The sequence below is a fragment of the Phyllobates terribilis genome, unplaced genomic scaffold (genome assembly GCF_046119375.1).
Source record: "Phyllobates terribilis strain yellow unplaced genomic scaffold, ASM4611937v1 Scaffold_4__5_contigs__length_816908805, whole genome shotgun sequence".
NCBI lineage: Eukaryota > Metazoa > Chordata > Amphibia > Anura > Dendrobatidae > Phyllobates > Phyllobates terribilis.
The window spans coordinates 80702343-80730262 of record NW_027362764.1 but is presented as its reverse complement, the minus strand read 5'-3'; the positions used below and the strand labels follow the sequence as shown (position 1 = coordinate 80730262).

The window sequence follows — 27920 nt, the reverse complement described above, 5'->3', positions numbered from 1 at the left end:
GCTTGTTTTATGTTTTGGTAGGATCGATCTGAGGTTGAGGAGCAGGTCTGTAGATGAGGCTAGGTGGGGAAGTAGGAGGGAAGGAGAGATGATGATTTGGTTAGAGGGTGCTGGGGTTTGGGGATAGCGAAGGAGAGTGAGGATTAGTGGGGCAAAAACAGTAATGGCATATGTAAGCATAGTGAATGTTAGGTGTGAATCAGAAAGAGAATCTAATTAATAATGGTAGATAGTTATCCATACCTTCTGGTCACTTCTGGCATATTTCATTTTTATCCCCTTAAAAAGCGACCCTTTAAAAGTCAGACCTGTCTGTGCCAGACCTGGCTCGCTTGATTTATGGAGCTCTGGCCAGCACATTAGGTGGGTCAGGTGTGCAGGAGGGGAGGAGTTGCAGGGAAGCTGCTCACAAAAGCATGAGTAGAGGGGGGGGGGGGGGAGTAATTAGAACACAGAGGCTAAATGAATTCAGGAAACTGACAGATAGGGACCAGTGTGTATTGGGATCAAAGGATTGAGGTGATGAACATGCAGATTGGACCGAACATGCCAAGGACAGATAGAATGAAATTAGCAGGGATCAGTGGATACACAGCAGATAATGGATACAACCAGCTGGTATAATACACATGGGCAGTGTCTATACTGATGGGACGACCCTGTACAACCAGCGGGTATAATACACACGGGCAGTGTCTGTACTGATGGGACGACCCTGTACAACCAGCGGGTATAATACACATGGGCAGTGTCTGTACTGATGGGACGACCCCTGCACAACCAGCGGGTATAATACACACGGGCAGTGTCTGTACTGATGGGACGACCCCTGCACAACCAGCTGGTATAATACACACGGGCAGTGTCTGTACTGATGGGACGACCCCTGCATAACCAGCTGGTATAATACACACGGGCAGTGTCTGTACTGATGGGACGACCCCTGCATAACCAGCTGGTATAATACACACGGGCAGTGTCTGTACTGATGGGACGACCCCTGCACAACCAGCTGGTATAATACACACGGGCAGTGTCTGTACTGATGGGACGACCCCTGCACAACCAGCTGGTATAATACACACGGGCAGTGTCTGTACTGATGGGACGACCCCTGCACAACCAGCTGGTATAATACACACGGGCAGTGTCTGCACTGATGGGACGACCCCTGCACAACCAGCTGGTATAATACACACGGGCAGTGTCTGTACTGATGGGACGACCCCTGCACAACCAGCTGGTATAATACACACGGGCAGTGTCTATACTGATGGGACGACCCCTGCACAACCAGCTGGTATAATACACACGGGCAGTGTCTATACTGATGGGACGACCCCTGCACAACCAGCTGGTATAATACACACGGGCAGTGTCTGTACTGATGGGACGACCCCTGCACAACCAGCTGGTATAATACACATGGCGCAGTTCGCTTTGTCTGGTTTTCCTACAATACTAATTACAGTAAGGCGCAGAAGATTAAAGTATTAGTCTGTGCTCCGGCCCCGATGACTGCCGGTCATGTGAGAAGGAACTCACGTATAATAATATGCTATTCATCCTCTTTTTATCCGTATTTCTAGAACTAGACGTCCTTTTACATTGCTCATTGCAGCTCATTGTGGGCAAAATCTGCCATTCTCCAGCGTTCATTCAGCCCAATATTAGCCCCTTATGTTCACCTCTGTACAGAACATTACAGTTACCTATGCAATTATTGTGTGTCAGGGCTTGAAAAAAAAAGGGAATACATTGCATTTCTATACTGATTGCGTTTATAGTTAAAAGCTGCATTCACAATTCTGGGAACTTCACAGCTGAAATCCCCCAGCAGTCCTCACTGATTAAATGTTTGTTTTTTTTTTACACAGCTAGGTGTGGCAATCTGCATCCTGGGAAACGTTCTCCTTATATCAGAAAATGTACAGTAATCTAACTTCCCTGCTGCGTTACAGAATCACAAATAAAAATGCATTGATGCCAAAAATTTGACGATTGTATGTAACAACAAAATGCTGAACTGTGAATGCAGCTCTGAAGATTCATACAGGCTGGGACGCAAGATCAGTACAAGATGAGTGCTATTATGTGCTCAGAAATATATATAATATGAGCGTGTGCATATATTCATAGACAAATGGTAACGAAACGCTTTAAATTACAACTAGACATTATAAATATATATATAATAAAAGATATATATATAAATATATATATAGATGTGTAAAAGTTTGGACACCCCTGGTCAAAATTACTGTTAATGTGAATAGTTAAGCCTACAGTTAAAGATGACACATTTCCTTTGTATTTTAGGCAAAAAAATATATAGTCACATTTTAAATTGTAAAAATTACTAAAAGTAAAATGGGTCGATGCAAAAGTTTGGGCACCCTGCATGGTTAGTAGCCCCCTTTGCAAGTAACATAGCTTGTAAACGCTCTTTGTAGCCAGATAAGAGTCTTTCAATTAGACCAAAGGTACAGTTTTTAGGTAAAAAAAGGTTTTTATATCTATCTATCTATCTATCTATCTATCTAGTTTGGTCTAGTACATGTCCGTGTGTGTATATATCTTATATATAACACATATATATATGTATATACACAAGTCTTAGAAGTCAACTGGTAAAGGGTTTAGTTCAACTTTATTTTACAATTTTTGTCCTTATTGAGCAAAGTTCCAGCAATTGTGGATTAGGAAAACCAAGCTGCTCCTGCTCAGACACACTGCAATTATTTACGGATCAATAAAGGATGTGGAGTAAAATAAAAAAAATCTCCTAAAAACACAGTGACCTACAAATCTGGTCTACAAAAAGGATTTTAGATTGTAAAATAATGTTCCTAGTAACAGATAGCATTTTAGCATGACAGTTGCTTGCAGTCCTTAGCGATGTGCAGCATTAAATGGTCGCTGACCGGCAACAGGTTTACCGGTCAGTTTTGTTTACTGGCCTGTTCACACTGGCAGATCGAACTTCAGATGCGCCCTGAATAATGTGTAATAGCAGCATAGGCTGCATTTGTTCTGTTCTGTTGACACAGGTCGGTGTGCTGCTGAGAACGATGATCTGTGCAAACTAAAGACCATTTCCCGCTGGCAAACATGCGTGATGGGCAGCTTGTTTACACTGTAAGGTTATCGGGAAATGAGCACGGGTCCTTCATGTTAAGCATGAAGTGAATACGGTTTGACAAGCCTTTGCTCTGCCTGATTTCATGTCAGTGCTTATAATGAATAAATAATAAAAGGACAGAGCACTAACCTTTACTGGCTTCCACGTGTTTCCCGGCATCATCCTGTGCGGTCTCTGGATTTCCATTTATCTCCTTTGCGGAGTCATTGAGATCCGACTTGCTGGGTACATGATTGGGAATGTCTGGAATGTCGTCATTGTGATTTATGTGCAAACCGTTAGGAATAGTAGTGTCCGGCCGGGGCCCAGGATGGGCATCGTCCTGCACGGCTTTTTCCTCTACAAAAGAAAAGTTGTCCATGGGAGTAATTGCAATGAGCGCTGAATAACATGAAAATGTGCGCTCTCTTGAGAACGCTGAACACTAAAACGGATTCTAGAAGAAGTCCGCGTTCAGAATTCAGCACCGGACACCGGGTGTACGGTACGAACCCCGAACTTTACAGTTCGGGTTCTCTCATCTCTATTCACCTCTCCACAGCATGTGACCAATGTATAAATCGCTGGGGGTCCAATGAGACCCCCAATCATGAGAACAGAGATCCCGTGTCCTTCGTGTGATGGAGAGCATGCACCACAATTGCTCCTGTAGCCAGTGAATGAAGCAGTGGTCCCACATTCGCACACTACTGCTCCATTCACATGGGAGACGTGAAAATCGTGTTATCATGTTTCTTGAGGGCCCTGGTGGTCAGACCCTCCCACGATCATACATTTATTTATTTGGAGGATAGCCACTGTGACGATACAGCTTATAACCTTAATCAGCCAGACAATTAGATTTGTTAGGCCAAGAGAAATACACTATTGTATTTGTGTGACTTGTAAATGTATGTGTATTTCTGTGACTGGGGAAGGACAGACCAGTATTTGTATAACCCTGAATGTTTACTTCTATTGGTCTATGAAACAATGAATGTTTGCTAATTATGTTGATTAATCACTGAGTGGACCCTGTGGCTTGTTGACTCACAAAACAGGAGGACAAACTACGCAAATTCATTAAATGCTCAAACATTGAGACCTGAGCGCTGCCCATTCCCCCCAACCTGTGAATGATGACATTACACAGATGTAAATATAAATAGGGATGTCTGTAGTGCCATCGTTGTTCATGCAATTGTATTGCAGCTTTTACCTATTCAACAACATGAGTTGCAATACCAGATGCATCCAGTAGTCAGCAGTGGCACTGTTTTAGGGAAAAAAAAAAGCCCTTTATCAAGTCGTGAACCTCTTAAACTTAATAAATGTCCCGTATACAAGGTTAACCGGACCCCTTAGTCCTGTGTAAGAAGGGAAAGATGTTTAAAACAGTTTTCAAGTTTCCCTCATATGGTCCAAATCAAGTTATTATTATAGTGAATGTGTTTATAAAACACCATACACCAGAATACCTTTCTCGCTTAATTCGGCCTCGTCTTCCTCATCTTCCTCCTCTTGTCCACCGTTCTCCTCTCCTTCGGACTCCGCTCCACTATCACTGCTCTCCGCTTTCCCGTTCACAGCCTTACAGTTAGGGGTGGAAGTCAGAGCAGAGCTGAGATCTACAGGAGGGTAAAGTCACAACAATATAAACCCATCACAAGTCACATTTCCGCTGCGGCAGAGAAGACAAGCAATCCTTAATATAAACTTTCAGAGGGTACTAACACTACTTATGGAGATCCAGCTGGAAAGGCAATGCATTCTGGGAAAAAATGCAAAATAGCACTCCGCGAAAAGGAAGAAAACTGTCTCTCTAGCACCACCCAGGGGTAAGTTACCCTGTAAATTAATGTAAATATGCCCCAATGTGTACTTCTGATGAAAAGCTGCACTATTTGCCACCTTATAGGCATATAATCGCTCATGTCACCTACAGACCACTACTGTATGCAACAGAAAAGTACTTTATTATATAGTAATGGCCATAACGGCCCATTATATGCCAAAAAGACACTTTCGCTATAACCTGAGTGCATGTAACGATCACAAACATAATACATGAAGAGAGTTTTACAGCCTAAACAGCTTTTCAGGACACATTGGGAGTTGTAGTTACAAAAAAGCTGGAGTGACGCAGGTTGCTGACCTTTTGCCTAGTGTTGCTCCCCTCTTGTCTTTGGAGTGTGGGAGGAAACTGAAGAACAAGGATGAAACCCACGCAAACACGGTGAGAACATACAAACTCCTTGCAGATGTTGTCCTTGGTGGGATTTGGAACCCAGGGCCCCCGCGCTGCAAAGCAACAGTGCTAACCACTGAGCCACCGTGCTAAAAGAATAAAGTTCCCCATTCACCGACTGCAAGCAGAGATCCTGAGAGAGAAGAAAAGCTGCCATACAAAGTATAGTTGCAAATTTTTGAGTCAAGTTTTTCAGAAGTGAAACATCAATGGTCTAAGAAAAGAGGTCAGCAACCTGCGTCACTCCAGCTCTTCATTTACTGATTGCAAGAAGAAAAACAAAAGATAAGTTCACCTAAAGTATGTAAAATAGCATAATTATCCATCATCAATGAATGAGTATATTTGCATTAACCTGAATACTATTTTTCCGGGCATGTTAAGCATATGTTCTCCGATACATGGGTCTATTCTGTGCTAGCCGAAAGTCATCTGAAAGCCTCGTCCTGGGGTCTGCAGAGAGGCTGCTGTGGACAAGTGCCAGCTGGACGTCCACTCTCAAGAAAAATATTGATTTATTTGGCAGATCTTTTAATGCTTTCCCCGGGTCAGTGGCACCAGAGGTGCCCAAGCTAAATCTGCATAGGGATGGCAGGATCAGCTGTTAGAACTGAGGCCAGAAAACTTTTGCAGGGCACCTATCTAATGTCTAAGGCCGGCTGGAGACATGGATGCAAATACGGAAAAACTGAACTTTGCTTGCCAAGAAAATAAGGTCAGCAGTGAAGATAAGTGACCAGCGGTGAGAAACCATAGAAAAACTAAGAATACAGCCCCATTCACAAAGAAAGCCAAATCTTCCCCATTTCCAGCCCTTAGCTTCGGGTCCTTTAAATGCCATTCCAGGACACGGACCACCACTGCTCTTCTGAAGCAAAGGTATCATAAGAATACAATCTGTTTTAATTAAATCGTTTAGTTTTTTTATGTTAAATGAATTATTTTTTTTAATCTTCCACATCACCATCTTTATAGGACAAAAAAAAAACTGCAATTTTCAAACTGGCCACTAGGTGTAATATAACACTTTTACTTCCTGTCCTTCACGTGGTCATTAGCAGCAACAGACTGACTCCAGCCAGACTCTATTTGTTTGTGTATAAGCGTTATCTGTGCACGCTCTGATCTGAGCAAAGGTCATTGTGCATGGAGGGGGGTGGAGGTGAGCTGTGACATCACCGGTTTGAACGGTGGATCCTGGGTTATTTACTAAACATACTAACAAAAAAAGGAAAAAGAAACACTTGAAAGGCTGCACTGGTCTAAAAAGAATCATATTCTTCAAGGAGGGACGATGAAGGCTCCTTTTATTGTGACAACGCGTTTCAACTCCAAACGGGCGTCTTTACCAGGCGACCGATCTACAGGTTTGGAGTTGAAACGCGTTGTCATAATAAAAGGAGCCTTCATCGTCCCTCCTTCCAGCATATGATTGTTTTTCCATCAGCGCAGTCTTTCAAGTGTTTTTTTTAGACATTTTTACCTGGGGTTTCTTATCAGCCACGAGACAGCAGCAGGTGGAATGTCACAACACATCCCCTAGGTGAGCAATTATATTTTTTCATTTTTCCTCTTCCTTAAATAGGGTTCCCCTATCGTGTGCGCTTTCCCCACAGCTCGTGCTACGTATCTACTAAACATGAACAGCTCACCTTTCACTATACTCCTACCTGTGATGATAGCGATACTGCTGGAAAGTCTTCTGTACTGAACAGGAAGCGTGAGACTAATATTAGGCCTAATGGCAAGTGTGAAAATTGCAAAATTTCAGATATTTTTCTTTTAAAAGATATCTTTTAAATTAAAAAGAACCTGCCATCAGGATTTTATACCCCGAACTAACTGCATGACTCGAAAGGTGCTTTCATGCCAATTAAAACCTCACCTTTCTTGTAAAAATCCGATTTGCTGTTTTAGAGAAATCCATATATGAAGTTGTATGCTAATGAGGGGCAAGTGCAGTGGGCGGGGCAGTGCACTTACAGCTCTCCTGCTGCTCTCCTTATTCGCTGCCCGCCTCCTGTATCTGACTGACCAGTCACTGAAACAAGAGTGGGGTATAAAATCCAGATGACAAGTTCTCTTAGGCTATGTTCACACGTTACGTTTGTGCTGCATTTTTTTTCTGCAGGCAAAACCTGCTCTCTTGGCAGTAAAGAAGTGGCTTACTAAAAGCAGGTTCTGCTCCATTTTTTTGCTGCGTTTGTCTGAATCCCAAAGTTCAGCTTTGCTTCCATCAAAGGAGCATGAACACAGGTCACCAATGCAAGACATACAGGTGCTGCTCACTAAATTAGAATATCACCAAAAAGTTAATTTATTTCAGTTCTTCAATCCAAGAAGTGAAACTCATATATTATATAGAGTCATTACAAACAGTGATCTATTTCAAGTGTTTATTTCTGTTAATGTTGATGATTATGGCTTACAGCCAATGAAAGCACAAAAGTCATTATCTCAGTAAATTAGAATAATTAACAAAAAACACCTGCAAAGGCTTCCTAAGAGTTTAAAAAGGTCCCTTAGTCTGTTTCAGTAGGCTCCACAATCATGGGGAAGACTGCTGATTTGACAGATGTCCAGAAGGCAGTCATTGACACTCCAGAAGGTCCCAGAGTTCCAATTTTCATTTGGAAATCAAGGTCCCAGAGTCTGGAGGAAGAGTGGAGAGGCCACAATCCAAGCTGCTTGAGGTCTAGTGTGAAGTTTCCACAGTCAGTGATGGTTTGGGGAGCCATGTCATCTGCTGGTGTAGGTCCACTATGATTTATCAAGACCAAAGTCAGCGCAGCCGTCTACCAGGACATTTTAGAGCACTTCATGCTTCCCTCTGCCGACAAGCTTTTTTGGAGATGGAAATGTCATTCTCCAGCAGGACTTGGCCCCTGTCCTCACTCCCAAAAGTACAAATACCTGGTTTACACAACAGTATCACTGTGCTTGATTGGCCAGCAAACTCGCCTGACCTTAACCCCATAGAGGATCTACGAGGTATTGTCAAGAGGAAGATGAGAGACACCAGACCCAACAATGCAGACGAGCTGAAGGCTGCTATCAAAGCAACCTGGGCTTCCATAACACCTCAGCAGTGCCACAGGCTGATCGCCTCCATGCCACGCCACATTGATGCAAAAGGAGCCCCGACCAAGTATTGAGGGCATTTACTGAACGTACATTTCAGTAGGCCAACATTTCGGGTTGTAAAAACATTTTTCAAGTTGTGATTATAAAGTATTCTAATTTACTGAGATACAGTGAGTACAGAAAGTATTCAGACCCCTTTATATTTCACTCTTTGTCTCATTGCAGCCATTTGGTAAAATCTAAAAAGTTCATTTTTTCCTCATTAAAGTACACTCTGCACCCCATCTTGACTGAAAAAAACAAACGTAGAAATTTTTGCAAATTTATTAAAAAAGAAAAACTGAAATATCACATGGTCATAAGTATTCAGACCCTTTGCTCAGACACTCATATTTAAGTCACATGCTGTCCATTTCCTTGTGATCCCCCTTGAGATGGTTCTACTCCTTCATTGGAGTCCAGTTGTGTTTAATTAAACTTATAGGACTTGATTTGGAAAGGCACACATCTGTCTATATAAGACCTCACAGCTCACAGTGCATGTCAGACCAAATGAGAATCATGAGCTCAAAGGAACTGCCCAAGGAGCTCAGAGACAGAATTGTGGCAAGGCACAGATCATGCCAAGGTTACAAAAGAATTTCTGCATTACTCAAGGTTCCTAAGAGCACAGTGGCCTCCATAATCCTTAAATGGAAGAAGTTTGGGACCACCGAAGTCTTTCTAGACCTGGCCATCCAGCCAAACATAAGCAATCGTGGGAGAAGAGCCTTGGTGAGAGAGGTAAAGAAGAACCCCAAGATCAATGTGGCTGAGCTTCAGAGATGCAGTAGGGAGATGGGAGAAAGTTCCACAAAGTCAACTATCACTGCAGCCCTCCACCAGTCGGGCCTTTATGGCAGAGTGGCCCAATGAAAGCCTCTCTTCAGTGCAAGACATATGAAAGCCTGCATAGAGTTTGCTCAAAAACACATGAAGGACTCCCAGACTATGAGAAATAAGATTCTCTGGTCTGATGAGATGAAGATAGAACTTTTTGGTGATAATTCTAAGTGGTATGTGTGGAGAAAACCATGCACTGCTCATCACCTGCTCAATACAATCCCAACAGTGAAACATGGTGGTGGCAGCATCATGCTATGGGCGTGTTTTTCAGCTGCAGGGACAGGACGACTGGTTGCAATTGAAGGAAATATGAATGCGGCCAAGTACAGAGATATCCTGGATGAAAACCTCTTCCAGAGTGCTCTGGACCTCAGACTTGGCCAAAGGTTCACCTTCCAACAAGACAATGACCCTAAGCACACAGCTAAAATAACAAAGAAGTGGCTTCAGAACAACTCTGTGACCATTCTTGACTGGCCCAGCCAGAGCCCTGACCTAAACCCAATTGAACATCTCTGGAGTGACCTGAAAATGGCTGTCCACCAACGTTCACCATCCAACCTGATGGAACTGGAGAGGATCAGCAAGGAAGAATGGCAGAGGATCCCCAAATCCAGGTGTGAAAAACTTGTTGCATCATTCCCAAGAAGACTCATTGCTCTACTAGCTCAAAAGGGGGCTTCTACTCAATACTGAGCAAAGGGTCTGAATACTTATGACCATGTGATACTTCAGTTTTTCTTTTTTAATAACTTTGCAAAAATTTCTACATTTCTGTTTTTTTCAGTCAAGAGGAGGTGCAGAGTGTACTTTAATGAGAAAAAAATGAACCTTTTAGAATTTACCAAATGGCTGCAATGAAACAAAGAGTGAAAAATTTAAAGGGGTCAGAATACTTTCCGTACCCACTGTAATGATTTTTGTGTTTTCATTGGCTGTAAGCCATAATCATCAACATTAACACAAATAAACACTTGAAATAGATCACTCTGTTTGTGATGACTCTATACAATATATGAGTTTCACTTTTTGCATTGAAGAACTGAAATACATTAACTTTTTGATGATTTTCTAATTTTGTGAGAAGCACCTGTATGTTCATGAAAAAATATATATATATTACAAATGTAACAGTGGAGGGAGGTGAATAGTTTCGGGAATAGTTTACCTAAGACATTGGCAGAGCATTGAGTTTGTAGGACACTGTTTACTTTCTCACTTTGGTCGGCCATTGAGTTGCTCAGGCATTGTTCAATCTCACACCTTGGTCGGCCAATATTTACTCTGCAAGCCATCACTAATTTAATTAAACTTAATCCTAACTGTCCTCTCAGGTGTCAATACCAAAACATTATGGTTTAAACATGGGAAAAATCACAAAAAAATAAATGGGTTTCACATTCTGCTGCACCTGCTTTTTTTTTTTCACTAAAAACACAGCAAAACCTGATACCTGCATTTCTGTGGGGTTTTGCACTTACTCATTGCTTTCTATGAAAAACGCTACAAAAATGCTGAAAGAAGTGACATGCTGCAGTTTTGAAAAACGCAACAGTTTTCCAATTCAGTCAAGAAAAAAACATTGTGTGTGCATGCTGGTACTGTAAAAGCAGCTTTTAATTTACATAAATTTGCATAAAAAACTAAGCAAGCAAAAACGCAATGTGTGAATATACCCTTAAAGAACCTGATTTAATAGCCCATTCTCTGATGATAGATCCCCTCTAATGGTGTAACCAGGTGAAACATCTAGTCCGTATGTTTGGCCGGGCCTGAGAACTGCATCTCAGCCCTATGTTAGTGCACTGGGTTGCAGGATCAGATGCAAGTACAGACAGTGAAGGCCCACATTAACGTGCTTATTAGTGATGATCGAGCATGATCGTTGCTCGAGATTTACGAGCATGCTCCTGCGAGTACCTATTATCTTCAGCGTGCTCAGGGGTTACGTTTTCGTCGCTCCTTGAACATGATTTGTTTGACAGCTTTAATATATGTGAGGAATGCTGGAAAAACAGGCATTCCTCACATGTATTAAAGCTGTCAAACAGTCGCAAATCATGTTCAGGGAGCGACTAAAACTTAACACCCGAGCACGCTGAAAACTTAACCCCCGAGCATGCTGAAGATAATAGGTACTTGCCGGAGCATGCTCGTAAATCTCGAGCAACGAGCATGCTCGATCATCACTAGTGCTCATGTGAAAAGGTCCATGGTGTTTTAGACCCAGAAAGCCTGTACACTAATACAAAGCCACTATGGTGGCCAGCTGGTTTACCATGTAAGAGAGGAGGCCACCCCCCTGATCTGTAATAACTGACACCCTAGTAGTTAGGTCCTTAGAGGGCATTTTAACCAGGTTTCTGCAGCCCAATCTGAACCAAACGATATGTAGGGGAAGAGACACAGATTCCAATGATGTGTCACTTACTGGACTGCTTGCTGTAGTTTTGATAAAAATCATTCTTTTATTAGTAGGAGGACTACTTGGCCTAGCTGAATGATGATCTAACCCCGCCCCCACCACTGACTGGCAGCAGTGTACACAGAAAGCAGCCAATCAGTGGTGTGGGAGGGGCTATACAGAGCTCAGCATTTAGAGATCTGCAGCAGATAAACAGATTTTAATCAAAACTGCAGAAAGAAGCCTAGTAAGTGACACATTGCTGGAATCATGAAAACAGGGAAGGAAAGAGGGGGAGAGTCAACTCACCGGTATGCAGTCCGCAAATCCTCTATCCAGAGATCCTCGCAGGGAGTCGCCCTGGCTCGGGTTGGTGCAATGAAGAGAAAAAAGGGGAAATCTCCAGTGTAGGATAAGGTTAAAACATAGTCATTTATTAAATCCAAATCGACGCATTTCAACTCAGACAAGTCTTATTCATGATCATGAATAAGACTCGTCTGAGTTGAAACGCGTCAATTTGACTGATGTAATTCCTCACTGGAGCCGATATATGTGATGCTGCTTGTATTTCTTGGATTTAATAAATGACTATGTTTTAACCTTATCCTACGCTGGAGATTTCCCTTTTTTGCTCATCGCTGGAATCAGTGTCACTGCCCCTAGATCATGATGCTGGGGTAGCAAAAACTTGTTGACAGATGCCCTTTTAAAAGTGACTAAGAAGCTACCTGATTATATCTGCTACAACTGTCGTAGCATATAGCCTATAATGTGACTTTTCTTGTGTAAGCAATGTGGCAACATAGACTGTATGGACAAAAGAATGGGGACACCTACACATTACACCTGCAGGAGATTTTATAACCTCCCATTATGAGTCCATAGACATTAATATGGAGTTGGGCTCTTTGCCACTATAATAGTTTCCACTCTTCTGGGAAGGATTTCTATGAGATTTTGGAGGTGTCTGTGGGAATTTTTTCCCACTAGTTGAGAAGAGCATTTGTGGGGTCATATACTGATGTTGGAAGAGAAGCCGCGCTCACAATCCAGTTAATCGCAAAGGCATTTGATGGGCCTGAGGTCAGGACTCTGTGCGGCCGGTCCTGTTCTTCCAGACCAAACTCCCCCCCCACCATGCCTTTATGGACCTTGCTTTGTGCACTGGGAACAGTCATGGGAAATAGAAAAGTACTTCCCCCAAACTGTTACCACAATGTGGAGGCAAACTCATCCATCAGACTTCTATAAGCGTGAACTGTCACACCACAGAATACGTTTCCACTGCTCCAGAGTCCAGAGGTGGCGGCTTTACACCACTACATCAGACGCTTGGCATTGTGCTTGGTGATGTAAGGCTGCATGCAACTGCTCAGCCATGAAGCTCCCACCGGGGGCGAAGTGTTTGTGCTGATGTTAATACCAGAGGAGGTCTAGACTCTGCAGTTATGGAGTCAGAAGAGCGTTGGTGACTATTCTGCCCTCTGCTCATCAGCACTCGGTCCCCTGCTCTGTAACATTATGTGGCCTCAACTTCATGGCTGAGTTGCTTTGGTTCCTCCCACATCTTAATAATCTCACTCACAAATGATGGGGGAAGATTTAGGAGGGAAGAAAAGTCATGATCCAACCGAGGGAGGGTGGTGCCGGATGATGTACTCCGGGGGCCGGATGTTGTACTCCGGGGGGTTGTGGGGGGAGCTGGTTGTTATACACCGGGGGGAAGGCGAGGGGCCGGAAGGGAAACCTGAATTCAACAATTAAGAAGTGTGGATTGTGTCCCAATACTTTTCTACATATAGCGTAGTATCACATTATTGCCTTACACAACACATTGGCACTGCCTTGATATAGGTTTCCCTATCTTTGTACTAATATATATTGAGGTATAGTGACAAGCTCGGCTGTATGCGGAGATAAAACACGGGATACTGTCTCTTTAAATTTTGGGGGTAGTTTATTTAGCAGTCATAAACTACCCTGGAGTCCAAAAAGAAAACACAGCCCATTCGGCTAAAGAGACAAAACAAAATACAAAACTTGCAGCACAGTCCGTATCTCGGCCAAGGTCTGGCCACTCACAATTAGCCACACACAGGTTCAGCACAGCACGTGCTAGCTCCTTCCTGGAGCAAAGTTTCCCCAGGTACTGAACACACCTGAGTGTCAGGGCAGGCTATTTAAAGCCCAGACACTCCCTAACTGGGAGAGATGGTGGATAACGTCCCGCCCTGCACTTTCGTTATCCACTAAAAACATTCCCTTGTATAAATGTGGTTCTATTAACCCTCTCTGCACCTACTTGTGCAGGAGAACTCGCATGTTTTCACATGACTGAGCCTCAGTGACACATACCTCCCTTCTGACACACACACATATATATATATATATATATATATATATATATATATATATATATATATATATATATATATATGTCCATAAAACCCAAAATTTACTCTCAATATTCCTTCAATAATCATTTTTTCCATTATTATTATTACTATTATTATTATTATTATTATTATTATTATTATTATTAAAAGGGGTTGTCCAACTGGAAAAAAAGCCTTAATGGGTTGTCTGAGCAAAATATATTCATGACCTTTCTGTGAGATAGGTTATCAATGTCAGATCGGTAGGGGTCCCACATAAATACATTGGAAGCAGCAGCATGGCAAGCTCCATACATTGTGTAGTTGCCGCGGCTGGGTCCTGCAAATCAGCTCCCAATCACTTGACTAGGAAAAGAGCTGCAGCTTCCCAGGAGCGGCCACTAAGCAGCGCCATTCCAACTCCATATATCATTTACGTCCAACCGCCGCCGGAGCAGATAACGGATAATCAGTGGTGGTGGTGCCTTTGTGTTGGACCCCTACTGATCTGACACCTTAGTCCTGGATACCCCCCTTTAAGGCTAACTTTATTAAACTGCACTACCTCTTTAAAGGTTTACGAGTTTATGAATGCCGCAAACAATGAGTGGACTTTTCCTTCCAGGCTCTTATAGGTAATTTGTGAGCAGATATACATCCCGGCTAACAATTAGGATAATGTAGAGGAAGGACGCAGGGTTATAAAGCACCACCATAATGCATAAATGTGCGGCATCGGCAGAAGTTGGATCTTGAAGTGCTCTTTTTTGCCGACCACAGTGCAGACAGTTCTCCGGTATTCAGACAAATCAATGCGCTGATAAATTACCAACATTAGAGCTCGTGTGTTATCCGTCCTCCTATATAATGGCCTCTAAAGCGCCCATGTCCAGAATGAAAGATCTGCTGGAGTAATAGGTGCTACGGGCAGATTCTCTAAAGGATAAATCACCATCCGCTCCCTGTAAGTGACAAAAAAAAACATTTCCCTCCAACTGCAGGGCACGTGGGGTTATTAAACCTGCGACACAGTGACCTTTGATATCCCAAGTTGCAAAACAGAAAACATTTTGCACTGATTTGGTGGATTAACTAAATAGAGTATTGTGTGTCACCGCCAAGAACGGCTCAGCCAGCGAGCGTGGAAATGTACCCCGAGCTCCAGACTACACCACAGCTCCATGTACAATAGGAAGAGCAAAGAAAGGGGAGAAACTGCACAAAAGACACAAAAGAATAAAAAAAAGACCATAATAGTAGTAACAGATACATGCAACCTCATGACAGGGCATAAAATGTACAAGTGTAATAAAATGCTGCTCTCTATATCACTCCATAATAGTATAGATCTATATATATTCCACACCCTGGAAGTTTTTCCAAGCTATTGTTAAAGATGACCTAGATTTTTTTCTAATTTCAATCCTGGCTCTTTTTTTTTTTTTTTTTTTTTTTTAAAGAATTTTGCATTGTGCTGTCCCTCTGTTATTCCTCCTGGAAATTAGCCAATCTACAAATGGGCATTACAATTCATTCCAGGGTGTCCCTAAACAGTCTGCCGCTTTTAGCAATACTATTGGATTGGACATTGTAAGGGCGCAGTCAGACGGCCGTATAAATTGGACAGAGATCGGATCGCAATGTACGGACTGGCCGGCGGCTCTCCCGACCAGAGCATGACAGCTGCACAGATCGGACCGCAATGTACGGACTGGCCGGCGGCTCTCCCGACCCGAGCATGACAGCTGCAGAGATCAGACCGCAACGTACGGACTGGCCGGCGGCTCTCCCGACCAGAGCATGACAGCTGCAGAAATCAGATCGCAACGTACGGACTGGCCAGCGGCTCTCCCGACCCGAGCATGACAGCTGCAGAGATCGGACAGCAATGTACGGACTGGCCAGCGGCTCTCCCGACCCGAGCATGACAGCTGCAGAGATCAGACAGCAATGCACGGACTGGCCAGCGGCTCTCCTGACCCGAGCATGACAGCTGCACAGATCGGACCGCAATGTACGGACTGGCCGGCGGCCCTCCCGACCAGAGCATGACAGCTGCAGAGATCAGACCGCAACGTACGGACTGGCCGGCGGCTCTCCCGACCCGAGCATGACAGCTGCAGAGATCAGATAGCAATGTACGGACTGGCCAGCGGCTCTCCCGACCCGAGCATGACAGCTGCATAGATCGGACCGCAATGTACGGACTGACCAGTGGCTCTCCCGACCAGAGCATGACAGCTGCATAAAAATAAATGTAGCTGTCACGCTCGGGTTGGTAGAGCCACTGGCCAGTTCGTACATTGCGATCCGATCTCGATCCAATTTATATGGACGTCTGACTGCGCCCTTACAATGTGCAATGTCCAACAGTAAAGTGTGTAGGGAAACAACACATATGCATTAGTCATGAGTTACAGCCTTTTTCACTGTCCAGAGCTCCTTTCATAATTCCGCTGGTTGTTACTGGAAACAGTCAGCAAGCTTGTTGTCAGACACACCGCTAACAGCTTAAGGCTGTGTGCCCACTATGCGTTTAAGCATTTCCGCAGCGGCATTTCCGCTGCAGAAACGCTTAAAAAACGCATGGTAGAAGGTCTGCCATGGTCCCCAATGATAATCCGCATGTGCTTTGCACATGCTGCGGAAATTTCCGCTGCGGATTATCACTGCGGAAAAAAATAAAGCACTACCAATTATTTTGCGTAAACGCGGCGTTTTCGCCGCCATTGACTTGCATTGAATCGCTTAATATCCGCATGACTACATGTGCACATCCGGATATTAAGCGATTCAATGTGCGGATGGTACCCGGGTCTGGAGAAGAGGAGACTCTCATCCAGACCCGGGTACCATAGTACCTGTAAAAAAAAAAAGAATTAAAATAAAAAAAATACATTATACTCACCTTCTGATGGCCCCCGGTCTTTTCTCTGCAGCATCCGATCTCTTCTACGGCTCGCAATGGTCTAAAAGGACCTGCCATGACGTCATTTCGTCATATGACGGGTCACGCGACCGCTGATGTCGGCGGTCATGTGACCTGTCACATGACTAAATGACGTCATGGCAGGTCCTTTCAGACCATCGCGAGACACCGGGAAGACCGGACGCAGCGGAGAAAAGACCGGGGGCCATCAGAAGGTGAGTATAATGGGGTTTTTTTGTTTACCATTTTTAATCTCTTTTTCAACTATTAACTTGGTCACACTATATAGATCCATGCCATTTGCATGGATTTATACAGTGTGACCAAGTTGACAAGCACTGTCAAAGTGATGCTAAAATCGCTTGGAAAGCGCTTGTCAACCCGCATGCGGAAATGCAAGTGAAGAACGCTTCACTTCCACATGTCCCTGGCAGGAAAACGCATGTACAATCCGCATGTACAATCCGCATGTACAATCCGCATGTGTTTTTTCTGCCAGGGAGATGCAGAAACGCTCAGGAAAAAATCTGGAGCATTTCTGCATCGTGGGCACATAGTCTAACTGAGCTTCTATAATGCAGTTTTGGACAAGCATTTTTACCTACAAGTTGCTGGACATTCACCAATATGAAGACATAGTGCTATGATCACCTAACCCACTACTAGTAGTTCCATAGGCTTCAGAGCTGAAATCTCCCAGCTGGCTTAACGTCTTTACAGAGGCACCTCTGTTTATTTGCATGACGGAAATTTAAAGGGGTATTCCAGTTTAGACAAATTATCACTTATCCAAGGCATAGGTGTTGTTAGATCAGTGTGAAACTGACAGCTGGGGCCAGTTTTAGACATCTGATTTTCACAGTTTGGAGTGCGGATAAGCCAGGTGTGTACTGATCCAAATTCAACAGTTTTATATGCTTATGGGATAGGAGACCCACAACCTATGCGTGAATAGATATTTATAAACTGGAACACCCCTTTAACTTTCCAGCATGAAATTTACAAAAAAAAGCTCCATACAGACATTCAGCCAGCATGTGTCACGCAAGGTGAGGGAAAGACCAAGTGCACAACGACGGGAAGAGGGGAAGGGAGCCCACCAACTAGGGAAAGTGGAAGTGGAGACCCCTAGGCAGATCTAATATCACCCTGACTACTCTATCGTCCTTATTTAGGTTCCACATCTATTGCCGAGCAGGAACCTAATCCCTGAATGTCCCTAGAGTTTGGCCCTAGATAGGAAGGGGACAGGGTGAGCACTGGTCAGACCCCACTACAAACTAAAGACAACAAGGTAAACAAGCAAAGGGGATTAACTTAGCTTGAGCAGACACCAGAGAGATAACGTCAACTGTCCTCCAAGGGCACCAAAGAAGAAACTGACTGCTAGTGCGCCACGCCTGCACAGAGGTACATAGAACTATCACCGGCGACTCTTTGGAGAAACTGAGAGTTTTTAACTACCCAGCAAAGGTGTGTCAATCAGCAGCAGAAGGTGGAGGTCGCTGCTGGGTCCTAAAGGAAGGATATAACCATACTACAGAGATGAGAGGATCAAGAAGGTGTCTGCAATGCCAAGCGCAGAGACCTTCTATAGCCGGATCCAGCACGACTGTCTGTCACACCTGACACACCCGTGACAGCATGGAAGGCTAGAAAATTTCAGGTCTGAAGCGTGCAAAACTTTGAATGCAACTTCTCACTATAAAACTACCATAATGCTGAACATGCATTTTAATACAGAAGAACTAGTAAAAATCTTCTCTATCCCACAGTAACCATATACTGGGTTTCCCTCTCTAAAAAGGTACAGACAGAATAGTTGCTGCATGCTCTAACATTTTAAGACTTTTTTTTAGGTGTAGCAAAAAAAAAAAAAAAAAAAGAAAGGGAATTTTCCTTCATACCTTCTAAAGACTTAGTAACTTTGTCCAGTCGTACTGGCGTGCGAAAAGGAAAAGAGCAGAAAGTTTTGATTGGAGGAAATAGATAAGAAGGAGAATCATATACTAAAAGTTTTCTATAAAAACACACAAGAGTTTGGCCAACCTGAAGTGATACCAGATCCTCGCCCAAGTTTTTTGTCTTCCACTATTTCATAAAATGGACCTATGACGTGGAGTAATTCTTCCACTTTTTCCGTCATCGGCATTGACTCAAGGATCTAGTGTCCAAAAGGCAAGATGTCACATAACAACATAAAGATTCAAGATTTTATTTTTTACTTTGCTTTTACACTCTTCAACATTGAAATTGCAACATCAAGAAGGAAAAGTTATGGAATTACAGAAATCACAGGACAGATAGACATGGTAATGATTTGAAAATGCTAAAAAAAAATTTGAAATACAGTTTTCAAAAACATCTCGATTTGTTCAATATCAAGTATGAGAACCACACATAGAAATCCCTGCACTTACAGCCTTGGCTGCTATCAATGAGGTTATTAATGGTTGTCTGAGGAATGTTCTGCTGCATTGAATGCATTTGGGTAACTCATCAAGATCCGCTGCTGGCAGCTCCCTTTGCAATTGCAGACCAATGACGTCCCAGATGAGCTCGATGCGAGACAAGCTGCAGCCATGGTAGGCCGTTTAGGCCAAGCAGTTTGCTCACAGTAGCAAGACATTGGGCTACAAGCCAGACGTCCAGCTCCAGTTCCATTGACCTCACACCACCAATCTCAAAAACTATCATGGTGCAGAGCAAGACGGTAATGGAGGCTGGATTTTAGGTCTATCCTCTTCAACATTGAGTGCCTCTTTTGTGTTGGACACAATGATAGCTGCAGATTGGTCTGGAGACCAACGTAATGAAGAGGCCTTCATGAGGAGAAGTCACACTGGTCCTACTCACGCAATTACGTTGTGGGGTATGGAAGCCGGACCCCCTCTTCAATCCAGGCACACTAACAGCTCAGCGTTACATTGATTACATCGACCATTTCTTTCAAGTGTCCCAGGAGCCATTTTTCCACAAGACAACATCAGGCCACGCATCACTCATACGATTGTGAGCATCCTGCGTGGCCCAAATCTGCTACCATGACCTCTTGCATCTCCGGACTTGTCTCCCATTGAGCACATCATTGGTCGGCGATTACACAAGAGCTGCCAGCAGCGGATTTTGATGATTTGTCCAAGTGCATTCAGCAAGGCAGGACATTCCTCAGACAACCATTAATAACCTTACTGATAGCAGCTAAGTGTAAGTGCGTGGATTTCTACACATGGCGCTCATACTAGATACTGAATAAATCAAACTGAAAATTTAGTTTGCATTTTTTTCATCATTTGCAGATCATTAACATGTCTATCCATCCTGTGATTTCCATCATTCCATGACCTTTTCCTTCTGAGTGGTACCATTTCAATGTTGAGGAGTGTATTTTTGGAAAACTAACAGATGAAAATAAAAATGCATATTAAAAACTTGACAACTTGACATTTTTTTGTACCTATCTACGTGATCAATTGGAGTTATAGGCTCCAAGACTGAGGCTGCACCTCATGTCCCCTTAGGATGGAGTGTGTAGATCCAAATTCTTAAAGAGTATTTTTTTTTTCTTAATTGATTTAATTATTGATTAACTTTGTAAAGTTATAAACGTTTGTCACATACTACATTTCCTTATTTTGTTTCCTTTCTCTCTCAAACACCATACTGAAAGAGCTGTTTTTACTGTGTAGTTATTGCTCTTTTAGAAGCTGCTTTGAACTGCAGCTCTAGCAAAAATCCGTACCCAAACAACAGTCTTCCTGTCTGCTCCCACCATGCTCGGACAGGATGGTGTTTGTGTACAGATTCTTGCTAGAGCTGCAGATCAAAGCATCTTCTAAAAGAGTAAGAACTAGGCAGTTTAAAACAGCTCTTTCAGGTTGGGTTTTCGAGATAAGGAAACATAATAAGGAAATTGAGTATGAAGATTCACAACTTTGAACTTTGTAAACACTGATTAATAATTATCAAAAAAGGTTAGTTGTACATTGATGTTGTCACATATACAGACATAGGTTGTGCTATTTAAGCTAGACATGATGTCATTATATCATTTTAATAAGTTTGTACACTGCTATATTTTATTTTACTGGCCCCATGGTAGTAAAAAAAAAAAAAAAAATACATACTCACCTACTGGACCTCTGCACTATTGCCCATTTCCCCCACTGGCTATTCCTGTGACCCCTGCAGCCAATCAACAGCAATTGATCATCACTTCCCCATGCTGATTGGCTGCCGTTTTGGTATGGTGTCAGAGCCAAGAAAGACAAATGGGAGACCGCTTCTTCTAGTCCAGCCCGCCGTACCTCTGCACCACTACTGATTTTGACCCAGTACAAGAAGAGGCCAGCGGGGGAAAATGACCCTCACATGACCGCTGCAGCCAAATAACACTAGACAGTCTCCTAGCACTTTCAGCTAGAACACTACGTCAAGACTGCAGCGGTCATGACTTCCTCGCCTATAAAGAACCATAGAAGCCTGGCTTAGGACACCGGCAACGGAGCAAAGGCCCAATATTTTAATATCACAATGGGCCCATTTGTAAAATAAAATATAGTATTGTCTGACATCAGGGTACAAGTCTGCAGTCCTCAATGTGAGTTGAGGATTCTCCGGAGCCAGCACCGGGAGCGAGCCTGTCATATGCATACTCCCAGCCACATTCCGACTAGACGTGTCCGGTCTCGCTCAATACACTTGCATTGAGCGAGGCAAAGCACATCTAGTTGGCATGTGACCGGATGTATGTAAATCACATACTTGCGGTCACGCGCCCGCCACTCGAGAATCCTCACAACGTACAGTGACTGAGCTGTGAGGATTCACAAGTCTGCAGTCATAAAGAGTGACTGCAGACTTGTACCCTAAGGCCGGACAACCTCTTTAAGCTCTTGGCATCCTAGCAAAATCATAGAAAAAAAAAAGTGCAGCCTAAATCTAGATCTTCTATGCATCTCTTTCAGTCCAGCTATATCTATTATTATAAAGCTTCCGGCATCAGTTTCCCCCCAATGAATACATTTAGTCCCCGTAACACATGCGACCAGGGTACCACACCCTCGGTGACCCAGATATTATAATTAATTTCAGGTCACCTGATATCAACCGCCAGCATGAAAACAGGACATGTCCCCGAGTTATAAAAGCCAAAGAGCGCCAGCCGGCTATAAACTGCACTAGTCATTTAACCCATTGACTTCTGCTCTAATTCTAGTTTTTGAGCTGTGCCCAGGTACTTGTACGATTGCAATCGCTCCTGCGTTATATCCACCTGTGAAATTCTAGAGGAGATTGCACATCCTAGAAGATAAGCGAGGTGCGGGGAAGTGAGGTGTGAGCAGTCTCTGGATGAAATTACCACCGACAATCTACTTAGCTGTAATCAAATCCCAGCAGAGGGCTTATTATTTTCCTGTAGAAATCTAATGGCCCAGATCATTAGTCTGCACTGAGCCAGGATATTCCTGAAACTTCACATTACTACAGTAGGCTTTTAAAGTGGATTGGCAGTATCCAGTAGAGTTTCCAGCAGACGTCATGATAGTTTACTTTACTTTTCTGCTTTTTTTTTGCTCCACAATGATGAATCACCAGCAGTACAATGGTGGATCTAGCCTAAAACTGGACAGAATTTTGGCCAAATCCAGTGGGACTAGAGTATGGTGCCTCCCGACTCTTCCCCCGATGGTCGGTTGGATTTTTAGAATGCCTGATCTGTTTGTGCTGCTGTCCGAGGTGACTGGCGGCTTACTTACCTCCTCCCATTCCTAACACATGCATGCTCAGTGAAGCTTAAAGGGTATTCCCATCTCCAAGATCCTATCCCAATATGTAGTAGGTGTAATAATAATAACATTAGCAAATACCTCCAATTAAAAATGTAGTTTAGTTCTTCTGATTAGCTATGTCACTTACCCCATGTACAGGCATTGCAGTAGCTTAGGTATCCACGGATACGACCACTGATATAGTGACAGTTAATTGGTTAATTAGCTGTTAGTGGTCATAACCACGGATACCCAAGCTACTGCAATGCTCTGCACATGGGGTAAGAAACATAGCAAATCAGAAGAACTATACTACATTACTAATTTGAAGGTACTTGCTAATATTATTATTATTATACACCTACAACAGTAGCTTACATATTCATGGTTACGACCACCAACAGCTAACTAACTGTCATTATATGAGTTGTCGTACCCATGAATACCTAAGCTACTGAAATGCTCTGCACATGGGGTAAACGACATAGCAAATCACAAGAACTATACTACATTTCTAATTTGAAGGTATTTGCTAATATTATTATTATTATTACACCTACTACATATTGGGATAGGATCTTGGAGATGGGAATACCCCTTTAAGGTCCCCCAGGCACACTAGATAAACTTCAGCCGAACCCGCAGATATCGACAGGTTCGACCGACAGTCTAACGTGTATGGGGGCCCCTGACAGATGATGATGATGGGGACAGTAAAGTGTCATGTCTGATATCAGAGTGCCAATCCTTTTTGCGCTCTAGAGATAACACACCGCCATAGATCTCTGGAAGCGGCTCTCTCACAGAGAATACAGCGAGCGCTCCTGTGTATGGGAGAGTCGGGTGAGAGAGCTGGCGATTGAACGCTCGTTCACCGACGGCTACAAAACGGTATGCAGGGCATTAGTGTGCATGATCATGGGAGAAGTCTGATGTGTACAGCCAAAAACTACCCAATAGTATCTAAGTACAATGAAATGCTTATGTGAATGGTAACATACCGTTATTTAACTAGTGATAAAGTCTGGTGGACGCTTATCTCCAGCCCTGATATTGGGGGGCTTGGGATCATTTGCTTATCAGGTATCACATATGTATGGCTGATTTAATAATTTATTACATTCTGAGCATATGATAATAACTCCGGTCCTTAAATGTAAGGTGGAACTTAAAGGGGTATAGTTCTTCTGATTCGCTATGTCTCTTACCTCATGTGTAGGGCATTGCAGTAGATTAGCTATCCATAGTTACGACCACTCATATAGTGACAGTTGGTTAGTTAAACAGCTCTTTGTGGTCGTAACCATGGATACCTAAGCTAATGCCATGCCCTACATGAGATAAGTGATAGAGGGAATCTGAACAACTATACTACATCACTTACCTCCTGTGCAGGGCACTGCAGTAACTTACTTATCCACATAGAGCTGTCTAACTAACCAACTGTCACTATATCAGTGGTCGTAACCATGGATACCTAATCTACTGCAATGCCCTGCACATGAGGTAAGAGACATAGCGAATCAGAAGAACTATACTACATTTCTAATTGGAGGTTTTTCCTAATATTATTATTATTACACCTACTACATATTGGGATAGGAAGGATTTTGCTCATACACAGGCTGATTGCCAGCAGGTTTATACAAGAAGATAATAGGTGAATGAGCGCTCTAATGAATGCTCATTCCCGATTATCGGGTTTTCTACATAGGGCTTTAGGCTGCATTATTGCTTCCAGTGAGGACTTAGTGCTGTACATCCCAACCATCACACACTTTAAAATACGATGAGCCTTTCCTTTCCTATAGTCCAGGAGAATAGTCCACACCTTGTGATGAAGCAGAGCAGACAAACCCTCTATGGTGGCTCACCTTTTTCATTTCATCAACGTAAGCAATCATGGCCTCTTCCTTAGACATGTCGCCCAATGAATTCCAGGCATCCCTGGAGAAAAAAATAATAAAAATACAATATGGAACAGTAGAATTATCGGAATACAATGGAAAACAAAGTCTGGGGTCCTAACCTCATCCAAGTCTACTAGCTCCTCTAGAGAAACGTCACTGACCAAGCAGCTCCTCTCTCCCGCTTGGCGAGAGACAACTGTTTATTGTACGTCCTTATCCTTAAAGGGGTTGTATGGTCATCATAAATGGGTAAAATGAAACTGCAAACAGGCAACTTTGCAATTCACCTTCTTTAAAAAAAAAATCCTTTCCATTCGCAACAATAGAGGGATTTTCAATGTTATAGCTTACTGCTTGTTGCTCAGATTACCGGGCACCTCTGCAGTCTATCAGCGGTGGCCGGTCTCCTAGGCAAGAAGTGCACGCTTGCAAATTCTTTGTTATAGAGCTTGTATGCACTGCTCTGAAGCAGTATAAATTGTTCAGAGTCCTGGTGTTTGTCTGACGCTACAGAGGCAAAAAAAAAAAAGCTGCAACCGAAAGCGCACACTTCAGGCCAGCAGCCATGCCAACAGTCCAAACTATCAATTTTCTCCTTAAGAAAGAAAACAATATTAAGGAATAGCGTTGTAATCAATTCCCTAACTTATTTTATTGCCATGGTAAGGGAGCATTCACACTGCACGATTATCAGGAAAGAGCAATCCTAGGAACGCTCGCCTCCTGGGAGTCGTGCAGTGGAAAATAGTCTGCTGATTTAAATGATATTTTGGCTTGCTTAAAAAAATCGTTCTCGGCAGCACATTGCACTGTGAAAACAGGACATGTGCTGCCGAGAACAATGTCAGCCTAAGTGCACTGAGCGATCTGTTACCGATTGTTCTGTGCACATGGGAGATGCGGTCAGCCTGTATAAGGCTATTACATTATTAGCAAATATGTAACCAATCACCGGTCCTTAAATGCAGCAAGTTGACCGGTGGATACCCTCTATAATTGCTAGGAAGTCAATTCTCCTTTAACTCAGGTCGGTAGTATAAAAGAAGTGTGACAAATATCAAAAGACTGACCGTCACTTCCAAACAGAACACTGGTGTGAACAAGTGCAAGCTAAGAGTAGCCATCTCCATACATAACTAAGGAATAAAGTAGCACTCTGTAGCGCTATAGCAGGCAAACATGGAATATATGAAATTTGAATTGCATTACTGCTCTAGAAAAAAGGAAAAAACAAAGATACTCAGTGTATAATTTGACCAATTCAAATGAAGATGGCTACTCTTAGTATGCACCTGTTCACACCAGTTTTCTGTTTGAAAGTGACAGTCGGTCTTTTTATTTATACATAGGCTCTCTGACCTAGCACTCCATCAATCACCCTGTGGCAGTTTTAATCACAGCAGAATCCTATCTACCCATAATTGTAGGCTATCAGCCCAGGAGAGGAATCTCATTAGGTTAGGTTCCCAGCCAAGAAGATCGCCTTGCTGTGGCTGCTGGGCATGCATGGATTGGCCAAATTATGCACTAAGTATCTCCATTTTTTCTTATTATCTAGAGCAGTAATGCAATTAAAATTTCATATATTTCATGTTTACATGCTATAGCACTACAGAGTGCAACTTTACTTGTTTGTTATGTATAGAGATAGTTACTCTTAGTTCGCACCTGTACACAGCAGTTTTCTGTTTGGAAGTGATTATCAGTCTTTTGATATTTAAATAGCAAAAAGACTGTCACTTCCAAATCAGAAAACTGGTGTGAAAAGGTGCAAACTAAGAGTAGCGATCTCCATATATAACTAACAAATAAAGTAGCACTCTGTAGCGCTATAGTATGTAAACATGAAATATATGTAATTTGTATTGCATTACTGCTCTAGAAAATAGGAAAAACGAAGATACTTGGTGCATAATTTGGCCAATTCAAATGGAGATGGTTCCCAGCAAAGAAGATCGCCTTGCCGTGGCTGCTAGGCATGCATGAATTGGCCAATTAATGTGCTAAATATCTTCATTTTTTCCCATTTTCTAGAGCAGTAATGCAATTCAAATTTCATATATTTCACGTTGACATGCTATAGCGTTACAGAGTGCAACTTTGTTAGTTAAAGTAAGTGTGACCATCTAAAGAGGTAAAGCAGCAGTTTGGCCACATCTTCCCCCGCCAAGTTCGGCTTTCTCCAGAGCGGAGTCAGCTCTCATATCACACGGGTTGGCAGTGGGGCGACAACCTTTTTAACTATTAAATGAGAATTTGGGCATTCACTAACAGCCGGTAAAGATTATAAAATGCAGAGTAGATCAGGATTATATATTATGCAAAAAGGTTTCATCATACACAGAATATTGTAAGTGCTCGCTCTCGCTGATCACTGTTTTGTTTCTTCGTAGCATACACGTAATAAACTATGCAGAAATATGAAACCTATCTGTAAGTCATATCTGCAGATAAGAAGTAGTGCAAAGGTTGAAGGCTACGACGATGAGGACGTACAGCCCAGACGCAGACCTTCACATGCAGGGTACTGGTATCTGCTTTAAGCAACATACAACTCGTACTATATAATCTATAGCTTATATGTGCGCCGCGCGGTTATAAGAAGTCACCATTTGTATCGGCCCACAGGATCCCAGAATCCCGGTCTCTGGATGTTGCATGGTCCTTGTGTGGCTTGCTTGTAAAAACTGTAGAATTTCAGCATCATTTCATTGGATGGCTGGAAAGAGCCTGCAAAGAAAAAAAAAAGTCACAATTCAGTTTTTTATGAAATCTACATGTGAAAATAATCCACCGACCTGGACCTGATCAGATTCCCAAGTGGTAAGACATTCAGGAGAGAAAGCCATTACTACTTATTCTATCTAAGCTATAATGTTCAGGGTGGAAGGTCAGACATAGATGCATATGGAAGCAGATATTAAAGGGGTATTCCCATTTCTAAGATCCTATCCCAATATGTAGTAGGTGTCATAATAATAATATTACCAAATATCTCCATTTAGAGATGTAGTATAGTTCTCCTGATAACTCATGTCATTTCTCTCATGTGCAGGGCATTGCGGTAGATTAGGTATCCTTAGTTACGACCACTCATATAGTGACAGTTAGTTTTTCATAGATACCTAACCTACTGCAATGCCCTGCACATGGGGAAAGAAACACAGCGAATCTGAAGAACTATACTACA

General features: G+C 42.9%; 1 protein-coding gene across 3 annotated transcripts in view; it reads right to left on the bottom strand.

The window, feature by feature from the left end:
• ACBD5 (acyl-CoA binding domain containing 5) overlaps nt 1-27920 on the bottom strand; it is a 46181-nt gene that overhangs the window by 13072 nt on the left and 5189 nt on the right. For 2 of the 3 annotated variants that reach the window (XM_073677556.1, XM_073677557.1), the window contains exons 3-8: nt 27340-27460; nt 24695-24767; nt 19099-19213; nt 18957-18989; nt 4600-4749; nt 3272-3481 (exon numbers count right to left, since the gene is read on the bottom strand). In XM_073677556.1, coding sequence (XP_073533657.1) covers nt 3272-3481; nt 4600-4749; nt 18957-18989; nt 19099-19213; nt 24695-24767; nt 27340-27460 — 702 coding nt within the window. The remainder of the gene's footprint in view (nt 1-3271; nt 3482-4599; nt 4750-18956; nt 18990-19098; nt 19214-24694; nt 24768-27339; nt 27461-27920) is intronic. The other variant, XM_073677558.1, reaches the window with a different exon arrangement.